General features: G+C 35.9%; 3 protein-coding genes and 1 long non-coding RNA gene across 4 annotated transcripts; 2 read left to right on the forward strand and 2 right to left on the reverse strand.

Moving 5' to 3' along the window:
• Positions 1–177: 177 nt before the first annotated feature.
• Positions 178–3,229, forward strand: LOC140825866 (uncharacterized). The gene is made up of 2 exons (XR_012116751.1): positions 178–1,013; positions 2,095–3,229. It is a non-coding gene; the product is annotated as an uncharacterized lncRNA (long non-coding RNA).
• LOC140825865 (casein kinase 1-like protein 2) lies at positions 2,866–10,436 on the reverse strand. The gene is made up of 14 exons (XM_073187873.1): positions 10,146–10,436; positions 10,011–10,051; positions 7,734–7,803; positions 7,485–7,633; positions 7,274–7,369; positions 7,118–7,188; positions 6,089–6,150; positions 5,931–5,994; positions 5,768–5,852; positions 5,559–5,685; positions 5,400–5,476; positions 4,119–4,182; positions 3,734–3,876; positions 2,866–3,438 (listed from the first exon to the last, which is right to left on the reverse strand). The coding sequence occupies exons 1-14, from the start codon at positions 10,219–10,221 to the stop codon at positions 3,154–3,156; spliced, it is 1,410 nt and encodes a 469-aa protein (XP_073043974.1). The 5' UTR covers positions 10,222–10,436; the 3' UTR covers positions 2,866–3,153.
• Positions 10,437–12,342: 1,906 nt separating this feature from the next.
• Positions 12,343–14,291, forward strand: LOC140825867 (uncharacterized). Its single transcript, XM_073187876.1, has one exon. It carries the CDS (start codon positions 12,515–12,517, stop codon positions 14,036–14,038), a length of 1,524 nt encoding a protein of 507 aa, XP_073043977.1. The 5' UTR covers positions 12,343–12,514; the 3' UTR covers positions 14,039–14,291.
• Positions 14,292–15,119: 828 nt separating this feature from the next.
• LOC140825868 (heat stress transcription factor A-7a-like) lies at positions 15,120–16,770 on the reverse strand. Its single transcript, XM_073187877.1, has 2 exons — positions 16,221–16,770; positions 15,120–16,110 (listed from the first exon to the last, which is right to left on the reverse strand). Exons 1-2 carry the CDS (start codon positions 16,626–16,628, stop codon positions 15,376–15,378), a joined length of 1,143 nt encoding a protein of 380 aa, XP_073043978.1. The 5' UTR covers positions 16,629–16,770; the 3' UTR covers positions 15,120–15,375.
• Between the last annotated feature and the right edge of the window lie 3,809 nt (positions 16,771–20,579).

Genomic DNA, 20,579 nt, shown 5'->3' on the forward strand with positions numbered 1-20,579 from the left:
CAATTCAATAATTTCGAAATATGCGTCTACACAGATATTTAAAATAAATAATCAAATTTAAGTTTGATTCGTTTCGACTCAATGATAGTTCGTTAATCTGAGTTGGATTTCGCAAATCAAATTTAACATGTTTCACATCGGTAAGTCTAAAATGATAAAAATGCTTTAATCGTTTTAATGTAATCACAATATAAGTATTATAGCTACAAACATTACAATTGCTTATTGTCTATTAAGATACATTTTATAAATATTTTTCATAAAATCTGTAACGGGTGAAGTGTGATATTAAAAAAAAATTAAAAAAAATATCAAAACTTCAATGAATGGATGATCATAGCTGGAAGGTAGTCATTCAAAAAAATGGTATTAGGAAGAGCGAAAAGATTTTGAAATCAGGAAAATAGGAATTAGGGTGTATTGGTTTAAAGTTTCTGTCAAAAATCGTACTTAGGCTATTGGGATCTTCTTGTACAAAAAAGGTGTATTTTAGATGTTTGTTATCGATTTATCGGAGAAATTGGCATTACAAGATTATGTTTTGTCATGATCTTCGCGAAGTAATCAAATTAATTAAAATCAACTAGAAAAACCCCGAATCCCACGTAAATGGACTAATAGCAAGTGGAAAAGGAAACCCACCAACGAAGAAAATCAAGAAAAAAGCCAAGAAAATCTTGGAAACATGGAGGATTTCAGATCCAAATCGCACAAGGACCCAAGAATGCAACTGGACAACACTCACAACTATCATTTCAGCGGCAACAGTCACGACGGTGTCTCGTCGAACCCAAATGGGATGCAAGATCTCCGTTGCTACAGCGCCTCATACGCGACATCTTCTGTACAAACCAATGGGCAGATGGATATCGTGGTTCCGGCGGCCGGAGACCCGTGGAAGTTCAAGAAAGGCAAGTCCACAAATGGGGTGAGTTCCAAAAATTGGAACTTTAATGATCCTGAGCTGCACAGGAAGAAGAGGATCGCTAGCTACAAGGCTTACACTGTTGAAGGTAAAGTCAAGGGTTCTATTAAGAAAAGCTTTAGATGGATTAAAGAGAGGTGTAATCTGATGCTTTATGGATATCGATGAAGATTTTGTTATAAATGGTCTTAATTATATGATTTCATGTAATAAGATTTCATGTTTTCGTTGTCCTTGATATGATCTACTAGTGTATTGATATACGTTTTGTTTGGTGTACGAGAATCTTGGATATGAGTTAAAAAGTATGTACTCATTCTGAATAATTGAGTACGCTATTCTATAATTTGTTGATGAACCATTTTACAAGAAGTGGGGTTCTTTCAACAGTTTGTTTTCCTTTTACATTATCAATCTGCATTGTTTTCTGGCAGTAAGGTGCGGGCAATAACATGTATGCTGGTATCTTTTGCTTTCTAGTTCTCTGTTTCTTGTTATTGTTTTTATGTGGTGCACACATGTGACTCAGTCCCGAAACCTAACCATTCCTTGGAGTTAGGACAACACATGCTTTGCTACAGGTATAGCTGTTTGGTTCACTTGTTTATTTGAAGTTGCATGACTTTGCTGTTGATTATAATTCTGGTTCCATTGCATATGCTATGTTCGTTGTGGATGATGATCTATAATCTTATCTGAGTTATTCACCGTCCGCAGCTTCTGAAAAACGGTGTTTTATTTTGTGAGGTTGTAGCGAAGTGACTAGGAGCGGATACAATGGGCTGTAGCCCTCCCCCACACCCAAGCAAAAAACTTACAATTTAATGTGAAGTTTCTCCAAAAATATTCAAGTTTCACCCATCTGCCTCTTTTCCTTCGAGCTTGCCTCCCTACCCCAAAACTCTGTTTCCCCAGGGCCCCATGAGACACTAACTATTTGGGTATACTGTCCTATAACCTCCATGGTTTTTTTTATGGTTCAACTGATAAGAATTTGAGGAACCAATTTAAGCACTGTCGAAAACGGAAAAAGGTGCTTAGCTCTAATTCTACAAAAACCTTTTTCAAATCCTGGTTATTATTCCTCATCATTAGGCTATCCCTTCGTTTCTCCCCCTTTAAGCCTTGAAATGATGGTTCTTAAGTTTTTTCATGTGCCGATATTACAGAATGACAATATGAGTTCACGCTATCTGCTTCCAAGCATTGATGGTAAAGTATCATGCATCAAATACTTCTCTCCAAGTTCAAGTCCCTTGTGTAGATCAGCTTTCTGATATTGTATGAAAATCTCCAGTTATTGCTTTTTTGTGAGAAGCTTAGTTTAATTAGAAGATATGTTAATACAGATCATCCATAAGTTCCTTGTTTGTATCTTCAAGATTTTTTATTGGACATTTTTTCCCGGGTTATTATGTAATGTTTGATCTGCCGAGCCGGGTTATATTTTTTGCTTCTACGACATTACACATTCGGATGGCACTCCTTGTAATCTTGGTTAATTGTATTTAGGAATTTCCATGTGTCGATGGCACTCAGAACCAAAAGAGAAAAAGAGTTGGGTATCATTTCGCATCGTGTATGTACATACGACTAACTGCTAATGCCACTACTCTTTGTATGTATATGTGTAAGATTGGAGTCATTTGACAGAAGACCCTTGGAAAATAAGCTAGCAGCGCAAAATTGTCCTTGAAGACAATGAAAATGGGAGAGGACCAAAACAGATCCTGGCCCATGGGAAAGCTACTTAACTATTTGAAAGACGAAACTTCATTTCAAGAAAAGGATTTCTTAAATGATATAATTCAAGTGACCACACAATTATGTAACCTGAAGTAGAGAAGCAGGGATACAGTGTTAAGGTTAGAAACTGATAAATAATTGCGAAAAATTGATGCTCCACAACCTAAATCTAAAATTAAGAGGATACAGAAGGATATCCAAATGTTAAAATAAGAGCAAGAGGACATGGTATTAAAGACCCACGCCACTTCAACTCAGTTGAAGGAACAGAACTTCACCTTCTCTGATTATGTTACACAATCCACTCTTACATATTTATGAATAATGAATCGTCGTGAGTACAACTCTTCTCTTGATATTCAAATTCACATCTTTCCAGAAGAGAATTATCAAGGTTCTTAAATCTGGATCATGTCTATCACACAATTTTATGACTTACAGGACTGGTAGGATGTCGATGGCACTTGAGAGTGACTCCGTTCTTAATCATCAAAGTGCAAGCTTTCGATACCCTTTACTGTTGAATCGTAATTATTTGTGGTAGGGTTGTTCCTCCCAGAAGAAATATGCTTCGACTCCGAGGATACACCAAGGGGTGAGATTCTTTGTCCACTTGATATTTTGTTTATCGTTGCCGGACTAGCTTCAGGAGTACGAGAACAGTTGGGTTCAGAATTGTTTCCCAGTGTGTGAGTTTCATGACTTCCAGAAACATCACCTCGCCTTAGTGATCCACTAGACCTTCCAAAGAAAGTGGAGCTTGACTGCTGCAAAATCCAACCGTCCAATTTACAAAATATTACAGCCAACAAAAACATACGAAGTTATAAAATGAACTCAAATTTTAGTTTTTTGGTGCAACTTGAGGAGCTATTCATCCCCCGAGCTTGACAACTCAATGCATAAGGCACCAATCTATTTGAGTTGAACTATATTATTCATGTTATCATGAATTTTGTGCATAATAGTAGGCAGAACATTGAATTTTTAACCCAATGGTTGCATGTTCAATAAGCACAAAGATTTAATCTAGAGCCAGATGCGGATAAAATTACAGCTTACCATGGCATCTTTGCTTGTTGAATCATTTGCAACAGGGCTTTTATGTCTAGAAAAGCTTCCAGCATTTACCACCTGTCCAGAACTTCTCCGTCTGGATGGATCAGCTGAAGAAGTGCCTCCTTGCCTCCCCTCTTCCTCGCCACCTAGAATAAAAACCACATATACCAAGAGAAATCCTTGAGTGTGATACCAATACAAAATCAAAATAATTTTAGAAACATATATGGATTATACATCTTTCCACGAGGTCAAACTTACATAAATCTTAATAGTAACTCACCATATGCTGACAGAAATATTAAGTTTGTACAAAAACAAAAATCAAAATTGATTGATAACCTGATCTGGAATAAGAAAGGCGGACAACAGATGCATGGAAAAGTACCTGGCAACCTTTCACCATTAGGAATCGCAGGGGGCAGTCCTGAGGTCATAACAGCAGTTGGGCCCTGAAACAACATACATCATTTGCTCGAATGAAAATAATGAACAGGAATATTTCCTTGGGAGAATTAGCAAGTTTGTCATGACCCATCACTCAACTAATAGGTCACTTATACAAAGTGGCCCTACAATATGAAGACAGAAGCATCACTCTAAAGTCTCAACAGTCCCCTAAAGCTGGAGGTTTAAATACATATTAAAACAATTAATTTCAACAACTAAACAACTTAACACAACACTATACATGCATTAGAATGATTACCAAGAGAAAGCACTTGCAGCATTGATTGCAAAAAATAAAGACAGACGAGACAGGTTACTCGAGGAGTTCTAATACTGGGTTTGCTTAGACAGTAAACCGAGCCAGTGAATGCCTTTCAGTCTACTTTCTGCCGAGAACGGCGATGTTAGCTAGCGGCATTAAGGTTAGCTTTCTGTCAAGTCATTATTCCAAGTCTCTGATACTATGTGAACTCAAATTTCGAGAAGAGGGTGTACTGCAACAGTGCATGACTTGGTCACCCTGAATGCAGAAAAATGCCCAGGGCTGTTGCTAAATTCTCTCTTGATGTAAATTACAATAACCAGCTCGCAAAGAACATTTTTCACTTGAAACTGAAGTGGAGGAAATCCGTAGTATTTAAAATTTTAAACAGAGAAAAGAAGATATAGACCCGAATAGAACACACAAAAATTAAGGATCAATTGCCGAAATCCACAAACAAATGCATCAAAAGGCTATAGCTAAAACACTTCTCCATTAAATAAATTGCTCGTGGTGATACAACTCCAAGATGACTACAGAACAGTGGTGGAAATCACTCCAACCAAATAACACTCAAGATCAAATTGAAATCAAATATTTAATTCAACTTATGAACATTTAGTATCCAAATCATATAGAATGACGCTTTGATTCTGAACCCTCCCCTCAAGTTCAAAGATTCTTGATTGTGGTGTTTGACAGATAAATGGAAATCAAACTATTACACAATGCTTCATGTGGCATATCTCTAAGGCTTCATAAAATTTGGAAAAGCAGGGAACTGACATCTTGGAATCACGCAAAAGCAAATTGAAGTACCATGTTTGCTCTAACATAATATCAGAAAGCATGGAATTTGGGAAAACACGGTAGTGTGATCATCACAAAATCAAGTACAATATTTATGAAACAAAAACTAAATATCATTGATTTTTAACACAGATTAAAATCGCTTGCCCGCGAAGGAGGAGTGGCCATCTGTGACTGCTGATACTTCAGAATAGTCCAATCAAAAACGTAGTCAAACTGAAAACCTGAAGCAAAATATATGCATTACAGATTCAGAACTGAAAGGAGTTCACACAATCACTGCTTTTCTGACCAGATATTCCAGACCTTCGCGAATGAAGAGGTCGCGGAATATTCTCTTAAGATAAGCATAATCTGGTTTGTCCTCAAAACGCAGTGAACGGCAGTAATGGAAATATGACGCAAACTCGGTTGGATAGCCCCGGCACAGTGACTGAAGAAATTTCAAGAACACATAAACTTCCACATCAAACAAAAAAAATACTACCAAGCACAAAGTTCAGGCATAAGATCACCTCAATAGAAGTTGAAACCTTTTTCTCACTTATTTTCTCATATTTTTGTTTCTTAGTTCCAGCTTTTAGTCCCTGCCAAGGAAGGCTGCACAGAGTATAATCCATCAGCCAAATCACCGCATAATCAGGAGCCAAAATTATGAAGTCATGTGCCAACAGTTACCTTCCCCTTAAAAAATACATTAGGACATATCCAAGAGATTCCAAATCATCTCTCCTGCTTTGTTCTGAAAAGCATATCAGTAGCATCTCGGGAAAGTAGGTAATTAAACTAATATAATTGCAAGGAATAAGTTAAATACAATATCGAGAGACCCATACCAATACCCAAGTGCGTATTCATGCTGGCATATCGTGCAGTTCCAGTCAAGTTTTTGTTCTCCCTGCATTATGACGACAAAATAAAATTAAAAGTCTATAAACAAATTAAGCATCTAAAGAAACCCTAAATGTTTCAAGTGAGAGATAAATGGTGGACAACAGAAGAAGGGTAAGATAAGCTTGATTCAGAATATTTTATCACTTCTCAACATAATGAAGTCCAATCCACAGGTGTAACTTCAAAGAAAATCATGTCAAACTTGAATTGACAAGATGGGCATGAATGTAAAGCAAAATGCACATACAATACAATACAATACAATACAATACAGCAAAATTACTGATAGCGAACAACAACATAGTGGGATCAAACAAATTTAAACAGTAACGGTCACCTTAAATATGTACAGTTGCTCTTAATATTGAGTCATCTCTTACTTTCGGAAATGAATATTTTAATAGAAGATAGAAACAAATGACATCATCGCCTACATTCAAGGGGTGTTACCTTTATTTACCACATTGTAGTGCACTGTCTATTTAATCTCGACTTCAAGGTACATTTAATCTTAATTACATTGTAGTGCACCGTCTATTTAATCTCGACTTCAATGTACATTTAATCTTAATTACTTAATTATACCAGCTCAATTTCATAAGGAACGGGGAGAATAATTTTTCGAAGCCATGCAACTGATTGACAACCCTTTTAAGCCTTCCATCCCACAGAGTTATGACACTAAGATCAAAATACAAGAAGATTAAATGCAAATAGACTCTGATCTACTTCTCTTTGAACAGATTTTACTCTGAAAAGTAATTTTACTCTCGTCTTTTTGATTAAAATGATTATATATCCCCTCTACCTGGAGGTTCAGCAGTTGCAAATAGTTTCTAATTACCCTAACAAATGTAGTTCACAAGAAACAAGCACCCATTGTTGCCAATATTCTCAGTTATGCATAATTGCTGCAACCAATGATGATGCAAGGTAGTCGACAAAGAAGGTAACCAAAACACTCGTCTCACCTGTAAGGAATATGCTGATGAGTTGAATTGTCTCTATATTTCTTGGCCAGGCCAAAATCAATTATGTAAACCTAATATTAATGTCAAATTAAAACATTAAATCAGCATTTCTTAAGAAATCACCCAAATAAAGCACAGACACACGTAAGAAAGAACCTGGTTTGCACGCCGTCCCAAGCCCATGAGGAAATTGTCTGGCTTGATATCTCGATGTAAAAATGATTTTGAATGGACAAATTCAACACGATTGATCTGAAAGAAAGATTGGGCCAGAAAAAAGCTGGGTTTATTGGTAAATGCTTCAAAAAAAGCATTTCTTCCTATACCAATGTCGTTGGTAACAAGTATAAGAAGTTTAAAAAATAACCATTTGATCTGCAAGCATGAGCACTGTCTTCAGTGAAAGCTTCCTACTGCAAAAATTGAATAGATCTTCAAGACTTGGCCCAAGCAAGTCCATAACTAGAACACTGTAATCTCCTTCAACACCAAACCATCTCACATTCGGTATCCCAGCTGCAATGTGATGAACAAATAAAATTTGGTTCCATAATATATTTGAGAAAAATCCACCATCAGATCAATAATGAAAATAAGATTCCAAATGAATCATTACTTCCGCCCTGTAAAATTCTATATAGTTTTGACTCATACAGCAACTGGGGATGTTTAGTCTTCACATTTTCCTGAAACGATAAAACAGGATAAAAAATTTGAGTTCCCATGCGAACAAATGATCAGCAAAACTCATAATACATTGAATTATCAAGACAACAAACTCGTGCACTCTCCCTTAAGAAAAGAAACGAAGTAGATTCTAACCAATAAATGAATTACTGTTCACAAGATAGCATAAGTTTAGTGCAAATTGAATCAGCACCGTCTGTGAAAATTCAAAAAAGCGAGAAAAATCCATATCTAAAATTAACAGACATTTAAAACCACGTGTAAAAATTAAAAATAAGACATAAAAGCCCTTGAATATCTAAATTAACAGACATTTAAAACCACGTGTAAAGATTAAAATAAGACATAAAAGCCCTTGCAAAAGGGGTAAAGGTGCTTGATTTTTAAAAACACATGGCTGTAAAAGATTATTAAATTTATACAGGGATTTTGTGTTTTTTTGGATTTTCATAGGGGTGTAAATGCTATTTGCCTCACAACTTTATCAACAATGGGATAAGAGTTTTAAATATCACATACGACATTGTTATTAGCAATTACAAGATAAAAAACATTTCACTCAATACCATTTTCACAATTCAACTTGTCAATTTCCAACCAAGCAATAAGTGTTTTAAATGTCACATAGGACATTGCTGTTGCCTGTTGGCAATTACAAGAGAAATGGAAATTCAGTCGATATTATTTCACCTATAAATCATAGTGTAACTTCTTTGGTAGGAAACGAAAACAGCATACAATAGCTAACTTGATAAAGATACAATACAAAGACCAATGCAGTGTGTGAAATAAAATAGTTGTCAAGGTCCCAAGGAAAATATAATATATACATTGGCAAATTAGATACAGTAGCACGGACAACTTCCTACTTTGCATCAGGGGGTCTCAACTCTAAAAATAAACTTCAAACAATAACTGAATCTCAAGTAACCTATTTCTTCTCCAGCATGAATTTGTGATTAAAATTGACAACTAAATTTAGTTTATGACCCTCCAAGAGAAATTGCACAAAATAAATTATTTTGACTGTCGAGTGTTTCACAAATTGCTATAACTTAAACCCAAAATGAAATTTTGTTGGAATCATAACTACAGCTTTTGCTGAGAAAAAGAGAAAATGATGCTTTATAATTCTAAATAGCTGCCAAATAGACCAACTTTCTCATTCCAAAAAGAGGTATTCTATCTTTTCGATGAAAGGATTGGAAAAAAAGTACAAGATGCAAATCACACCATTTAGGAATGAACTATCATCCCCAAAGCATATGTTTCAGATATCAACCTTTAACAACTTCCGAAATTTAAAAGAAAAGGACCGTGTTTAAAAGCAACAAACTATAGCAATAATAGACCAAAGCAAATGCTTCAAATATCGAATTTTATCGACTTCTGTAATAAAGGATATGGCTATGTTAGGAATGACAGAATATAGTAATAACAGAGTGACAATCACATCATGTATGCAGACAAAATTAATACAGATCTAGTCATAGCATTAGCCATGCAATCTGCTACAGAATCATGTAGCTGTAGATTCTACTATCTTCCATATTAGAGAGAAGACAGCAATAAACCAAGTCATTCCATCTGTCCCATTCGGGGAAATAAAATCTCCATTAGTAACTCATAGCTAAAAGAAATTAATCAATTATTCGATTCAAGTACCAAATTAGTGGAATCATGCTCTTCAACTATTTTGGTATAACAATAACAAAGTTCTAGAGCCGATAAACTAGCCAAAATTCAAAAGCGCGAGAAGACAAGTAGAATACGTAAATTAAAATTTGACAGTTAAATTCCACCAAAATCTACTCAGTATAAGTCTCAATTTCCATGTGTGTCCATTACACACATTACAGTTCCACATAATAAATTATCTTAGTTGATAAGAAGTTATCATAATTAAGATAATATACTTCCGCAAATAATTAAGATAATATACTTCCGCAACATAAGAATTTGAGAACCCAGTTCCCAATTAAAACATGACCAATTAACAGTATATGTATTTACGCAAGCATGTATCCATATAGAAAATCAAATAATAGAAAGCTAACGATCTTATGAGACCTCATTAATTCAGCTCGAGCCAAAAGAAAGAGCAAATTTCTCAAGTAACTAATCACACAACCATATGGTCGACAAGCAAATAATTTTTCATGAAACAGAAAAATCACTACAAACTAAAGGAAATAACACAACTCACAAGCTTAATTGCCAACTCCTCGTTAGTCTGAATGTTAGTCCCTGCACCAGCAAATTAACCAACAATTAACACGGAATCAACAAAGTCAAGTTCGAAAGCGAAGAAATTGCATGAAAATCAAACAGCTGTAACTACCAAGATAGATCTCTCCGAAGGATCCACTGCCAATTTTCCGACCTAGTCGATACTTGTTCCCCACTCGCGGCTCCATCGACAAAAAAAACTAGATTTCAGCTTCCCCCTCCGTACACAAAATTCATCAGCAAGGAAACTCAATGAAGAAGATACAGAGATCTACAGGCTCGTTTTAGGGATTTTGCGCATGAATTTAGTGGATTAAAAGAAATTAATTCCCACTTTAAGAAAAACACCTAGGGTTAGCAGACGTACGAAAGACAATTTACGAATCTCGATCGACATATAATCCTTTACGTTGTTTGGGTGCTAAAAAGTCAAGGAAACGCGTTGATCGCGCGTGTGATGGGTCGCAGGAGGACTATGGTCACGTGAGACACGTGACACTTTCTTTTATACACACCCATTTATTATATTTAACATAACATTTTTTAAGTTATTTATTAATATCGATACCTTATTACCTATCCTACCTGACCCGACCCGAAACATCCCATAATCGACCCCATTTACAACGCTTATTAAACATGTGATTCATAAAGTTATGACCTAAAGTAAAAGCTTAAAATCCTACATGGAGCCCGAACTAACTCTACTCGGGAAGATGTCTCATGAGACGAGGGCATCCGAGCAAACCCATCTACAGACATTATCTTCCAAGTTGGGCTCAAATAAGTATTATCGTGAATATATATAAAGCCTTGTTAAGGTAAAACACTCTGACAAATCTTTCATGATAAATATATGAGTTTCGAATATCAGGATATACTCAAAATTCGCAATTTATCCAATGTAATGTCATATCAACACGAACAGCACCATAAATATAGTGTTTCACTGACTTCCTCACAAAGAGTTCTTCCTTCCTACAAGATAACTAAATCTATAAATATCAGGTATTTCTTATTGCTTGATACATTCACTTATTGTTATTATTAGAACTACTTTTATATCAAGCTTGAGTTGTGTCCCAATTGGAGTAGTCATTTTGGATTGTGTCCGTCATGTCGATACGTCCAATCGCAGCCACACAATTTAAGTAGGTTGTGTTGAAGCCAACCCGCACAAGTCGATGGCCGAGTTTTGCTCGGGTTGGCCTACCGGCTGGAAGGGAAAAATTTTACATTATAGATTTACAAGTTATATATGTATTTTTTTATAGCAAACATGAATTTTTTTTTGTATTAATTATTTTATATAAAATATAGAAATGTGAAATCAATAATTAATTTTTTTTTTGATAATTTTGATAAATTTTATGAAATGAAATTTTTTATTAATTATAATGATTTTTATTTTTCGTGGGCCGGCTGATTTACCTGCAACACTCATTGGGTTGGTGGGATTTCCAACCCGTCGAGATGGCGAACTAGTTCACATGGTGGCCAGTTTGACAACTCTAATCTCAGTACTAACTTAAGTATGGGCTACACCGAAAACACTTTCGGAATCTTTTAACTTGCCATCCGACCTATGTTGAACTAGTTTGGAATATTGGGCTTATGAAACCGAATCCAAGGTATATTTTGTTGGCATCACAAATGTAATATAATTTTTTTATTACAATACAATATAATATAAATTTTAATGGCAATATAATGTGATATTTGGAATAATATCTAAATGTCATTTTTTATATGTTACAATTATGGTGTAATTATTTAATTTTGGAAAATAAATAAAAGTATTTACAGAAAAAAAAATTGTATTTCTTATATTTTTATTTCACTAGTTAAATGAAGTTAATGTCGGAATCTCTATAGTTCATTTTACGCATTTTATTGATATCTAATTAAATTATGGAACCAAATGGTTGTGACTCGAGAGAAGTAGTAATAAAACATACATAATATAAGAATAATAAACTGAAATACATCTAAAAGCTTTTTAGCATTCAAGCCAAGAGCAAGAAAAAGATGTGATATAATTATTTTTCATAAAATGGATTCTAGTATACAAAAGTTTTGTGAGAAATTTAATTAAGTTGGAAATATTATTTTTCATCAAATGTTAAATTGAATTTTTATTTAATCATATATTAACTTTTATATAAATTAACGACTGTTTACACGTGTTCTATACATATATGTAATATATTAATATTTTCTTATAATAACTTTTTTATATTAAGAAAACCAACCGTGTCTAATCAACGATCACTCAATTCTCACGTGGTGGTTCTCTTCGCCAAACCAACCGTGGGACCTAAACTTGGCGTGGACTGTACTCCCACCACAAGTCGCGTACCGCTCTGCTGACGCACACGCACCTACCATTTTCCCAAGCACGCATGCGTAGCGGAGAGACGAGAACGGGAGATCAATAGCTTCCGCTCCATCGAGTAATTCTTGGAGTACTTGAAATCTGGCATGAGATCAGATTCGGTGGCCATTTTGAGCCCCGACAGAGAGACCATGCCAATACCGTTCTCGACCAAAGAAGAAGACGATGAATATGCGACCTCCACGACCGAAGCCCTTTTACCCTTTAACAAAGACGATCTTTCGTTAAATTATTCGCAAAAGTCACCCTCCAGACCTACGATTCTGATAATTTCTCTCGTTTTCACGACTTGCATTGCTATTTCTGCTGCAATTGCATTTGGGTCCTTGTTTTTCTCTGTCTCTGATCGTTCCACTTCCTCTTCATCTTCCATAGCACCATCAACTGATTCTGCTTCCAATGTTGAATATTCAAGATCTCTCACAAAGCTCAAACACCCTGTCGTCTTATTGATTTCCTCGGATGGATTCAGGTTCGGGTATCAGTACAAGACAGATGTTCCGAGTATCAATAGGCTGATTAAAAATGGGACTGCAGCTGAGCTGGGATTGATTCCAGTGTTTCCAACTCTTACCTTCCCCAACCATTACTCCATTGTCACAGGTTTGTACCCTTCTTATCATGGAATTATCAATAATTATTTTACTGATCCGGAGACTGGTGACTACTTCAACATGGCTAGTCACGAGCCCAAGTGGTGGTTGGGCGAGCCCCTCTGGGAGACTGTGGTTAATCACGGCTTGAAGGCTTCGACTTATTTCTGGCCTGGTTCTGAGGTGCACAAGGGTTCTTGGAATTGTCCGAAAGATTATTGCATGTTTTATAACAAATCTGTGCCTTTTGAAGAAAGAGTTGATACTGTTTTGAGGTACTTTGATTTGCCTAGTAGCGAGATCCCCTCATTTATGACGTTGTATTTTGAGGATCCTGATAATCAAGGCCATAAGGTTGGTCCAGATGATCCTCAGATTACTGAAGCTATTGTTGAAGTGGATAAGTTGATTGGAAAATTGATTCTTGGTCTGGAACAAAGAGGGGTTTTTGAGGATGTGAATATCATTTTGTTAGGTGATCATGGGATGGCGGGTACGTGTGACAAAAAGTTGATATTTTTAGATGATCTAGTGAAATGGATTGAGATTCCCAAGGAATGGGTTCAGTCTTACAGTCCATTGCTTGCAATTCGTCCCCCTCCTGGTTATTCATCGAAGGATGTTGTGGCTAAGATGAACGAGGGGTTGAAGTCAGGTAATGTAGAAAATGGCCAATATTTGACAGTTTATCTCAAAGAGGAACTTCCTAGTAGGCTGCATTATTCGTCTAGTTATCGAATCCCACCGATTGTTGGGTTGATTGCGGAAGGGTTTAAAGTGGAGCAGAAGAGATCGAAAAAGCAAGAATGTGGAGGAGCACATGGATATGACAATGAATTTTTTTCTATGCGGACCATATTTTTTGCTCATGGACCTCGATTTGCCAGGGGACGGAATGTCCCATCTTTTGAAAATGTTGAGATTTACAATTTGGTTACAACAATCCTGGACATTCAGGGAGCTCCTAATAACGGGTCGGTGATGTTTCCACAGGGTGTTCTTTTGCCTAGCCGTTAACTGGACCGTAAGAAGAGCAAGCCAGATTTTACGATGATTTTCCTGATGAATAAAGAATCTTAATTGGAACATTGGGGTTTGTCAAGGTAAATGTAAAAAAAAAAAAATGGATTTCAAATAGTTAATTACTTGTTTGTCTGAAATTAGGTGGCTATTATTATCGGTACCTAATCTTTGTTTGTCAAATCTTTGTGTTACATGAGCTGAATCTACATGTCGAACGGCTATCTCAATGTAGTAGTTGCATAAAATATTTCAATGTTGATGAAGTAGCAGGAATATTTTGAAAACCATCCAATTTGTGATTCTGTTTGTTCACCATGTTCGATGGGTACCAATATCTCATGACATGAACTAAGGCTTCTATCTTGTGACAAACTTTGACAGCTTTGCTCACAACTCTTTTAATATCTGAACTTTGCATGCATATGACAAAATCTATGGTACTTCCTGGTGACTGCTCATCTTCTTTGGGCGAGAGGTGTCTATGTTTTATCATTTCTTGGTATTGCCCTTGATTCTAATTTTCAGTTGTCTATGATCGGCAACATAGAATCCAGTGATCACGGCGTGAGTCAGTTCTCATATAGTTGATCGAATTCATATTGTGGGATTAGAAATCATTTTTGAGTATTTTTCATACCCAAAATTTAAAATTTACACCCGACCCACTACCTTTTTCATATCCGTGCGATCGAATACCCGTTAGACTTGAACCGTTGTCATCGTGGGCATCATCATTATCTATCCCTCCCTAACATACTTCTTGGTTCGTGTGTCTAAATAAGTTCCGACTATAGTTAACGAAGTAATAGTGACATAAAAATGTGAATAATAATTTAATAAAATGTCAATAAACAATCCCATGTTCGATGGGTTTGCAAGTCAACCACACCTTACACTCACTCAGAAAATGGCCCCTCGGCTTCTGTATTTTATAATAATCCTTATCTTGCGCTTAAAAATATAAAATAAAAAGCAGTCCTTATCATGATAGGACAATTTTCTTAATAAAATATGTTTAGATATATGCTTATATTATCTTGTTCATCGGTGGCATACATAAAATAGAATATCAGAGGATTTTACATGATATAAACTCTAAAGCAAACGTAGAAAAGAGGGAAAAAAATCATGGATATGATACATGTAACGACATTATTGGCAGACTTTCTGTTCTCTGCAAAAGGCCACTTTCATCTGTAAATCCTATTCCCTATCTAACAGAGCTAAGCTAAGACAACTAATCATTTAGCATACAACAATAACTATAATGTTATGTTATTACTTAATTCAATTATACATGTTACTTACGGTCTGAAGAACTTCCCAGACTTCTAATACGCGAATCCCATTGCGGAAAATTCTCCTATCCTACACGAATCTGATTGTTGCTTCTCCGGGCCTCCTTCCCCTTCGTAAATCATGTCATCTTCCATAAGTTTCTCCCATAATATGAAATTGTCGGAGCAGACATCAGAACTGTTCGTTTCCGATGATGTTTCGGCCTTCTGGTCCTGTACAGGGCTCCCCGATTCAGCGGGAGAGAACAATGTCTGAATTTCGGATTGGATAGTGCTGTACTCTTCCTGGACTTGGAACTTCTTGTGATCCTCATTATCAATGGATTCCAAGTTTTCGGACAGCCTCCTCCTTTTCAAGATTCCTCCGCTGCTTATTGCCCTTTTCCTGTTAATCCTATCTACAGAATCCAGCAGAAACATGGGATCCTTCAAGGACTTGATCATGAAAATTATCATATGTTTTTGCTGCATTTCGGAGGCGTTAAGACGCTCTTCCATGGCGGCTATGTAACGCTGCGAGCACTCTTGCTGCTGCCTTAGCTTCAAGATTTCTTGTTTCAGTGCGTTTTGGTCGGCTGCGAGCTTGTAAAACTCTGAATCCACTCCATGATTTGTTGGGTACTGCCAAGGCTGCGGTGCTGCTTCTTGTGGCCGCATCATTTGGGGACTTTGCTTCCTTCTTTTGATGTGTTTCAGCAAATGCTTCTTGCTTCTCTGGAAGCCTTCGTTTGCGAACTCCCATCTGTCCGAATCAATCTTCCTGAACCTCTGTAAATAGTTGGGAAATAAAAAGCCCCGTAAGTCACCCAATTCATGTCTCCACTTGAACACAAAGAAAATTCGAGAAACAAGAGAGTAGAATCGCTGTAAATTCTTACGTAGGTATTGAGCTGGCGGACGAAGCTGGAGAAATTGTTGTGCTTGAAATTCTTAGGAAGCAAATCAGTGGCAAAAGTGTGGGGATCCCACACAACGAAGCTGTTCCCCGCACCACTCCACGATATAATCGAGTCCGTCTGAGTATCATCCACCATTTCAAACGTCTTCTTCAGAAACGGCGGCGGCCCGATTTCTCTCAGCGCTTCTAACGGCTTCGGGAGATGCTCCGACGCGTCCCCCCATTCATCCTCACCTCCTCCATCCTTGCCACCGCCATTAAACCCACCTCCAGAATACTCGGTCTCATCAAGAAACACGAAAGGTTCTTCTTTCACACCGATCAGAGCCTCACTCCCCACATTTCGCACCATTTCTTGATTATTATCTCCAGCTACTCCAGAGATCATGTGTATGTATTTCCCTGCCCCGAGGCCACTACGAGACCTTTTATCTTTATTGTTTACTCGACACCGATACCTCCACAAGAATCCAAAAACACGCGTCGTGAAGGAGAGGGACTGATTAATAAAAAAAGGAGCATAGGGACACAGTAGTAGCCAAGTCGCTGTACAGGTGGTGGCACTACGAAGAGGAGAGAGAGAACGGTGCCCAATATCTATTATAAACAATTCATTACAAAGATAGTTATTATTTCCTTTTTTATTAAAGCAACAAAGAGTGGTGCGCTGTCCAAAAGTGGGAAATGCATACGGCCCCTTTGTGCGGCTGGTTTTGCCATTTGTAGCACTACCCTTGCACTGAGTCACTGTTTGACGCCCACATTTGGTCAGACCTTTCAAACTTTTTTCGAAAATCCCATGAATCACTAAGCGGATTACCCAATATCATAACCTTTGAGAGAGTTTTTAGTCATATATATTCATTGATATTTTAGTCTGAATTTGTGTTAAAATATAAAGACTCATTTAATGATATTGAAAATAGACTTAGCGGCCGCGGTCCTAAGTAAGGGCATTGAACAGATCCATCGTGGTTTCTGCGATCAAATTTGCAAAAAGTTTTGTCTAAACTTTTGTTTATCTATTGCTCGAGACATATCGCTGGTTACTTACTTCCGTAGACCTATGAAAGATGCGTGTGTTCCCGAGTGTTAGATAAACATGCTAGTTATGTTTCGGAGCCAGTAAAATTGGCTATAGAATTATGACTAGGTCTCATGTGAGACCGTCTCACGGATCACAATCTGTGAGACGGGTCAACCCTACCCATATTCACAATAAAAAGTAATACTCTTAGCATAAAAAGTAATAATTTTTCATGGATTATCCAAATAAAGATCAAAATACGACTCGTGAGACCGTCCCACACAAGTTTTTGTTTAGAATTATATGGCTTTGTTCTCCGAATTACAATTATATACTATCAATACATTCCGTTACTTGACGGATGTTTGCAACTGTTAAAAAATGTTATTGTCGACTTTCAGCTTTACAAATACCCTGAAATTGAGTATGTTTCGGATGTTGATATCGCATCTATAAAATGATTCATGTAAAAAATTAATATATGAGCGCTCGTTTATCAAATACTATTCACTCCTGATTTTTATATATTTTTTTTCTTATTTTTCAATAATCTATAAATCTAATCACTTCTAGAAAAGTATAATATTATTTACATTAATAGTGATGGTAAACCTATATAGGAGTTCCTCGTGTAGAAACATGTTGATCTAGTTGAAATCGAGCAAGGGTGATACACTCCTGCTATGATAATCGATGTTCTTGGCAATTCATCTTTGCATATTAATTAATTCATTATTTCGAGAGTGGCACTGTAAACTTCAAAACAAAAAAATTTAATATTATATTTCGATTTATTTCGAAATTTTTTTGTTTTGTTGGTTTGGATTAAACATTATAATAAGCGCAAGTATTGTTCTTACGTACATACGGGAAATAATATAAATTAATCATATATATACAATAGATATATAATAAAATAAAATTATATATAAAATATGCTAACACAATATTTTAAACGATAGGAACGATGGGATTTCCCCACCTTTTTTTTTTTTTTAACAAACAACCATTAACTTTCTTATGTCGCCAAATTTGGGATCCAATTCTAAATATAGACAATAGTTTATAAGATTAAACAAGTTCCCTGCCATCCATCCAAATGAATAGTTTCTCTTTTTGTTGTATTAACAAATCTCTATGTCACGATATTTTGTTGTAGACTTTTAACACTAGTAAGAATATTTTTAAAAAATAATTTGGTTTACCCGATACTCGATCTGAACGAGTTATAATCGGGTATTTTTATCTATCATATTTGTTGGATTTCCGATTAAAAATATCCGAATCCTACACATGCCTACTCCTACTAAAAATTCAAGTAGTTTGGTTTTCAGAAATTAGATTTCTCGCATTTAGTATTAGCTAACTTGCTAGTAACAGAATTATAGAAACAAACTTGTAAAGATAAGCTGACAAAGCGGTATACTTGAAACTATGAGTATCGTGTATCTAAGAACAAAACAAAATCAAGGTCCGTAGCAATTATATTTGTCTTAAAACAGATTCGTCTCATCCGGTGACCTATAGTGATGTTGCGAAATCATCACACTAGGGAACGAAATAGTACATGAACATTATCAGTAGAACACTCAGAAATATGGAGTTATTACTTTTGCAATTCAAATCGAGCTCTTGAATTTAGCACATGTGCCGGCATGCGTGAGAAATATGCTATTGACCAATCATTCTTACATATCTATAAATTATAATACAATATAAGTTCTGCTATACTACTTTAATTTTCATATGTGAGACAAATTCACATTCCTCAATTTTCATTCACACGCATGAAAAGCACATTAATACACATAATCCAATATATATTATATATATAATCCAACATTTAGTAAATATCAAATTAAATTGGTGTTTCTACGTGTAAAATTTCCATAGCAAACAAGATATCCTACTACTACTAGTGTAAGGCAAAGAGTGGTGCGTTGTCTGAAAATTGGGCCAAAACAGGAAAATGCATTGAGGAGGTACGGCCCCTTCAGTTTTATATTTGCCATTTGTGATGATACCTTGCCCTGAGTCACTGATTTGGGCCCACGTTGTAAATTTATTGAAAACCCTTGAACTTCTTTGAAATTCCTCTTTGACCCAAAATCGAGTCAGAGCTTAGATTCCTCAGTTTCTTGAGTATGAGTAAATGTTTGTACGTATGTGTGTGTAAGAAATATTTTCTTGGATTCGAACTTGCGGTTGGTTTCACCCTGTTCGTGCAGACAGTACCTGTATAGGCAATGAACGGTCCGGATCACTCCATATGAGTGATCCAGGCCCACCTCTATGTAAAAAAAAAAAAATTGACTCGGAAAAATCCGAGCCGTTGGATCGACTCCTGCAGGCAGTGTCCGCAGGGATAGGGTCGACCGAACCCGAACTTGCTGTATTACACATTTTTGCAAGAAAGTAAAATTGTTAAAGAAATTTCGAGAGAGTTAGAGTAATATATTTTGTTGATGTCAAAATTAAATTCTTTTTTTTTTGGCCTTTTTGTTTTCTTTCTAAAATTGTGAGTTACTCTGATACCTAATTGATTTGGGAGTAGGTCTCATGTGAGATCGTTTCACGAATCATAATCTGTGAGACGGGTCAACCCTACCCATATTCACAATAAAAAGTAATACTTTTAGCATAAAAAGTAATACTTTTTCATGGGTGACCCAAATAAAAGATCCGTCTCACAAATATGACCCGTGAGACCGTCTCACACAAGTTTTTGCCTTGATTTGGAGATTTATCAAATTTAAAACAATAAAGCAGAAAGAAAAAATTCAAATGGATTTTATTAATTGAGAGAGAACTGAAACTCAGCCATTTAACATCCAATAAGTAATTTAAGATGCAAAATTAAACCGATAATGTTCGAAATTAATCAATAAAAAGGTAATCAGGGGAACTGATTTCACCATAATTATAACTAATTTATCTTCTTTTTAAAATGTTAATTCAAATTCAAGAGTTCATTAAGGATATTCGGTCGGTTTAGACGTTTAGTTACTTCGGAGTCCAAATTATTTGATGAAAACACAAATTTGATAAGTTTTAAGACAAATTAAAATTCAAAATATGTCAACTTACTAAACTAAAATTACAACATTTCTTATTTATCGTGAACTTTTGTGTCAATTGCAAGCGCTTTCTTGTTTCGATAGTAAGCTCGGCTATATCCAACAACTAACCGAATGGATCTATCTATTCAACGATGTAAAATATCAAGATGTCATAAAAAAATCAATCAAAATTACAAAAAGATCATATAATTTCAATTACGAATGCGTTTAGCAACAACCTTTTAAAATTTGA

Source organism: Primulina eburnea, chromosome 3, assembly GCF_022965805.1.
Source record: "Primulina eburnea isolate SZY01 chromosome 3, ASM2296580v1, whole genome shotgun sequence".
Lineage (NCBI taxonomy): Eukaryota > Viridiplantae > Streptophyta > Magnoliopsida > Lamiales > Gesneriaceae > Primulina > Primulina eburnea.